The sequence below is a fragment of the Scaptodrosophila lebanonensis genome, unplaced genomic scaffold, assembly GCF_003285725.1.
Source record: "Scaptodrosophila lebanonensis strain 11010-0011.00,11010-0021.00 unplaced genomic scaffold, SlebRS2 tig00000001-arrow-pilon, whole genome shotgun sequence".
Taxonomy (NCBI): Eukaryota; Metazoa; Arthropoda; class Insecta; order Diptera; family Drosophilidae; genus Scaptodrosophila; species Scaptodrosophila lebanonensis.
The window spans coordinates 8,363,981-8,369,439 of record NW_022060529.1 but is presented as its reverse complement, the minus strand read 5'-3'; the positions used below and the strand labels follow the sequence as shown (position 1 = coordinate 8,369,439).

Sequence of the window (5,459 nt, the reverse complement as noted above, 5' to 3'; positions counted from 1 at the left end):
CCTCTGATTCATTTCGAAGCTAAGCTCAAATATTTTACAAATATTGTTTTGCTCTTTTTCAGTTATTTTATGACTTTTTACGTTTTTGCTACAGAATAAATATATGTATATAATAATATGTATAATATCATAAATAAATGGAAGAATACGTGAAAAATGCAAATTTAAAGGTGCGCCATCTAGGTGTAAATTCGAGAAAGTTAGTGTTGTTTTATTTGATTTATCCACCATATGGGGAATTGGCTTTTATTTCTGTGCTTCTTTTGGCTCGTGTGAACGCCAATTTTGAAACAAAATTGTACGTATTTCGCAAATAAAATGCAAAAATGCAAATAATTATAGTAAAATAATAATGAAAAGAAAAATATAAAACAATACACCCAACATTTTTAAGATTTATTAAAAGTGACATTGCCGCCATCTAGGTGGCATCTCATGAAGCTATATTTTTCTAACACATGGTCAGTCTCTTTTCCCACATGGTGAATAGCGCGAAAATATGCTATAATTTTCTTCTTTATTAAAATATGACCATTATTATGGACTTTGAACAATTTTATTAGAATCTGTCCCAAAATTTCAACGAATGCGTACAATTTTCAATACGAATGAACACAGTTTTCAATGAAAAGCGTTTATTAAAATAAAATACAATTTATTGTACCTAGAAAACTAGAGAGAAAGTTTTAGTAGAACAAGCAGGACAATGTAATATCCTGTACCCCCCCCAAAAAAAAAACATATACAACTGTGTAGTATAATGTTTTAAAATATAAATAAATTATTAAATTGAAATGCAATATTAATACAATTTAGCTGCCATAGTTATACTTTTTGTTTTTTTGATTACAATAAGCTTACAGGGTTTCTGAACAAAGTCCTGAACATATGTGGTCGGTTTTCCTTTTTTAGGATCCAGTACACACCATAATCATTTTCTTATTTGGTTTTAATGCATACAAAATGAATACAAAACAATATAGCTTAAAGGTTATTAGTCAAAGTATAGGTATAGATCCAACCTGTGCAAGTTTTACCTACTCTGTTAGTTTCTGGAAACAGCAACTCTATGTACAAATACAATAAAGGAATAGTTGTAAAAACCCAAGTGTACTCAGATATTTTCTGAGCCATTTTAAGCCGGTGTTTTGAAGTAGTAGGTATTAGACATGCAAATTATTTGTACACAAATTTATAGAATTTCACAAGTGAGTTATAAATATTATGTTACTTCATTCAAAATTTGTCCTAATTCTGCTAAAACTTTTCTGGACTTTACTTATTAAAGCTAACTTTAAAAATAAGACAGATTTGTGTGCAAATGATTTGCTTGTCTGACCATAGCTTTGGTCTAGCATACTTACAATATAAACTTTAGTTGTTTCGACGCCTAAACATAAATTTACATAAAACTTAACTAATACAGTTTTTGACTTAAAATAATGTCTCTCGCATGGGCTGTCGTGCTTGGATGCTTCGCTCATCATCGCTGGAAGAAACGCTGCCATCGACAGCAGCGTTGAAATTTCCACTGGCACGACGGCTGGCAGAATTCTTGCGCTTCTTTCGTTTGCCCCGCTCCAGACTTTGTTCCGGATCCGAAGTGGTGGCAGTTGATCTGCTATCGTCCGGAAGCGAAGTGAGTTCTGGTTCGACGAGCTCTTGGAAATCGCTGGCAATGGTTGATGAGGAGACAGCCTTTTGTGTGGGACTGTAGTAGTCCTCGATAGCTGGCTCCAATACACCCGTCAGCTTCTGCTCAAGGGCATAGACCTGGGCCTGCACATGGACCACCGGTGGCAACTTTGGTTTTCGCTTTGCGAAGGGACTGCCCTGTTTGCTGCTCAGATCATCCTCGGGATCTGTGAGGAACTCAACGCTGTTTCCAATCAGGTTGATTCTCTTGAACGGAGGTATTTCGGCAATTTTGGGCTTTCGCTTCGTGTAGGGACTGTTTTCGTAGCTCTGGAAATTGCCTATCTGCTCCGCACTCTGCAAATTTTGCGTCTTGAGGTGCGCTGCCGGAAACCTTGAGTCCTCGATGCTGAACCGTCGACTACCCGACTGACTGTATTCCATGTAACCAGTGCGTCGGAAGGGCGCATATTGGGCTGTGCGCTCCTTGTCGCGATTCGAAAGCATTTCCACGCTGCGGAACCTCTGCCTGGAGTCCAGCTGTAGTTCATCCTCCCCGGCGGACTGTTCGCCGTCTTGCTGCGTCTGTGACCGACGCAATTGCTTGCGCGATCGCCCTGTGCCAGTCAAATCGCCCATTGACTTTACAGGACGCACCAGCTTTGGCATCCGTAGGGCGTCCTCGTAGGAGGGCAGGTTAGTCTCTTGTGCTATAAGCGTACGGACCGGAGGTCTCTCCTCTTGCAGCATGCGCTCGTTAATGTCTCGTCTGTAAAGCGATGGATATGGGAGTGAGATATGTTTCTTCATATATTTTTAAGACTTACATGCGCTGTAACTCGTCACGATTCTCTGCGTACTCCCGCCTATCATGGCGCACCTTGTGTTTTCGCACGGCTTTTCGCAAGCAGGAGTAGATTAGAATAATTGCGCCAATCACAATAATGCCAATGAGGATATTGGACCAAACCTCTTCGGCATGGCTACTGCGCACATTTGCCATCCAGACACCCATGCATGCGTTTTCCCAGAGCTTGCCATAATTATTTGCTGGCGAGCCACAACGCAGATGGTTCCGATCCCGAACCTGAAATGTGTGAACATCTTTTGTTTATATATGTATGTGGGCAATAAAACTTATCACTTTATACTTACCCTGGCTGGTTTGGTGGTCAGGTAATCATAGAATTCGATAAAGTGCTGATCGCGGCAGCCACAAATCCAGGGATTGTCGCCAAGCCAAATTTGGTCGAGAAATTTGTTCTCGCGAAAATGTGACGGCGGTATGGCATTCGTTAGGCGATTCCCATTCAGACGCAGCGTAGACAGTTCTGGAAACTCCTTAAACGTGGTATTACGCACTGTGGATAGCCTGAAAATGAGAAATAGATTTGAATTCAAGATCAGTAAGGGAGAGATGACGGCTGTTGGGACAGTTGGTTCGTACCTGCAATTGCTTAAATCCAAAGAGCGCAAAGTTTCCGAGTGCATTAGACTGGGCACATCACCGATTAGGTTGTGGGACAGATCCAAGTGCTGGATGGCTGATAGACCCGAGAAGGCCATGCTGTCGATGGCTGTTATTTCACACCAACTCATATTGATGAAGCGCACCGAGTTGGAAACGATTTTTGTTAGCTTCTGAATGACGTTGTGACTCAGATTAAGATCCAAGAGGACGTCGTTGCTGGAAATGACATTGCGGTCTAGTCTTGCGATTTCGTTGTAGGCCAGATTCAATTGCTTAAGGCGCTTCAAACCATTAAAGGCACCGGCCCCAATTAGACGCACCATGTTCTCGGACAAGTCCAAGAACTCCAGCTGGGTGTTGTTCTCGAATGTGCGACTATCTACGGATCGCAGCAAATTGCCGCGCAACCGCACATTCGTCAAGGCGGGCAGACCTCTCAAATCGATGTCATCCAGATTGGAGTAGGATGCATCGAGCTGTCGAAGCGAGTATGCAATGATTAGATCTTCGTCTCTGCTGCCAAACTGCAGCTGCGAGTTGTAGGAGAGATAAAGCTGCTCCAAGCTGGGCAGGGCCGCAATAAACATCGAGTTGACCCGCTGCAAGCTGCAGTTGCTTAGGTCCAACAGCCGAAGGCTATCCGAATGCAGCGTCGAGATTTGTGTCAGCTTGTTGTTGCTCAGGATTAGACGCTCCAGATTTGGCAGATGGCTGTTCAGATGATCGCCACCAACGACACTTATGCCGCAGCTGGAGAGATCCAAATGCGTCAAGGACTGACTGCTGAGCTGCTGGCTGGCGTCTTCATTGATAAAACTATCCAGACGATTGCCGCTAAGGTTCAAGTGCTTCAAATTGGTGGCATACCAAAACGTCTCGCTGGGATTTAGTTGAGACCAGTTCACGATTGAGTTATTAGCGAGCAGCAATGTGCGCAGCGATGTAAATCCAATCAACGCGCCAGCATCCAATTGAGAAATCCTATTATTGGACAAATCCAAATACATCAGCGATTCGATGTCTGCATACTGCTTGGGGAACTCGCGAAACAGATTCCCCGACAGATCCAAATGTTCCACCGGCACATTCTCAAGCGAAGGATAAACGCTCAGGCCTCGGTCAGAGCAATTCACCTCCAAACTGTCCAGCACCCAGGCACACCTGCATGCTGCTGGGCAGTCCAAGCCTTGAGCCCCGATTGCCAGCCACGTTAGCAGCACAGATAGCTGGGCGAACGAAAGACGCAGAAACATGGCCTGTGAACAAAAAAAAGAAGAGAACATATATATTCGATGAGTAACCATTGTTATTATTGTTCTGCGTATTTTAACTTATTGCGTACTTCCTGCTACCTTTACTGGTCACTGCTGTTTGTCGTCGATTTGCGTTTCGTATCGCGCCCTATCGGAACTATCAATGTCTTTATTCGTCGCTATTGCATGGCTTTCTCGTTGGTTCCATTAATAAATGTTGCCAGCAACCTGTCATCAAGTGGAGTTCCTACATGACCTCATGAATGACTTAGATTGTGTATCAAAAAAAAAAAAAAAATTATGGGCTCTATTCACCTGTTTTTTATGTGGAAAGCAAGCTGAGAGAGAAGGAGATAGCGTTTGAAGTGCAATGCGAACGCGTTGTTACTTATCTTATCACTTCGATTCGCAGCTAAATGTATTCATACTATATACTTTTGTATATATGTATGCACTAATTGTGTTTTTCACGTTCGCATTCACACTTAATTTGTGGTAGAAATTGCACAATTTATGAAATTTTAATCGCTAATTTATCATTTTCCAACGCGGTTGCCACGCCCTAAAGAAAATGTCTACATTTTACAACTCCCCCACATAGTTGAATACAAATTTTCTGCTGTAACACAATTTCCGCGCAACGTCTGAGAAAAGACTGCTGGGCCATGAAATAATTCACTTGCACCAGTTAGAGTAACGGCTTTCCAATGCTGATAAGATAAGCCATTGATAAGCCCAGCATAGTGTTGAACAACAAATCGCTGTGGAATCGCTGAAAGCCGTGGGCTGTGTTGCACAGCTCCCTAGTTAAAATTGAGAAAACTTGCATTTATTTTTACCAATTTATTTCCACAGCTTTGTTGCCGCAATTCGGTCACGCCTTCTCAATTACAAGCGTTACATTGTCCACAATATGAGAGAGTACCAATACTCTGGTACTACATATTTCATATTCCCTATTCCCTACTTTAATACTGCGTGCTATACACACCACACACAATTTTCAAAATAACACTTTCAAAAATACATTTTGTAATCAAATTGTTATAAAGGAAAGAAACCATTGTTTTAAGTGATAGTTAATTAAGCATCAAGGCCGA

The 5,459-nt window shown here is 42.0% G+C and overlaps 1 protein-coding gene across 3 annotated transcripts; it reads right to left on the bottom strand.

Moving 5' to 3' along the window:
* Window positions 1-806: 806 nt before the first annotated feature.
* On the bottom strand, window positions 807-4,992 carry LOC115622066 (insulin-like growth factor-binding protein complex acid labile subunit). 3 transcript variants are annotated; one of them, XM_030515932.1, is made up of 6 exons: window positions 4,675-4,992; window positions 4,459-4,606; window positions 3,083-4,362; window positions 2,791-3,007; window positions 2,463-2,722; window positions 807-2,404 (listed from the first exon to the last, which is right to left on the bottom strand). In XM_030515932.1, exons 3-6 carry the CDS (start codon window positions 4,357-4,359, stop codon window positions 1,435-1,437), a joined length of 2,724 nt encoding a protein of 907 aa, XP_030371792.1. In that variant the 5' UTR covers window positions 4,360-4,362; window positions 4,459-4,606; window positions 4,675-4,992; the 3' UTR covers window positions 807-1,434. The 3 variants fall into 3 exon arrangements, with proteins under 3 accessions (XP_030371792.1, XP_030371789.1, XP_030371790.1); XM_030515929.1 differs by having other exon boundaries at window positions 4,449-4,606; window positions 4,675-4,991; XM_030515930.1 differs by lacking the exon at window positions 4,675-4,992 and having other exon boundaries at window positions 4,449-4,615.
* Window positions 4,993-5,459: the final 467 nt, after the last annotated feature.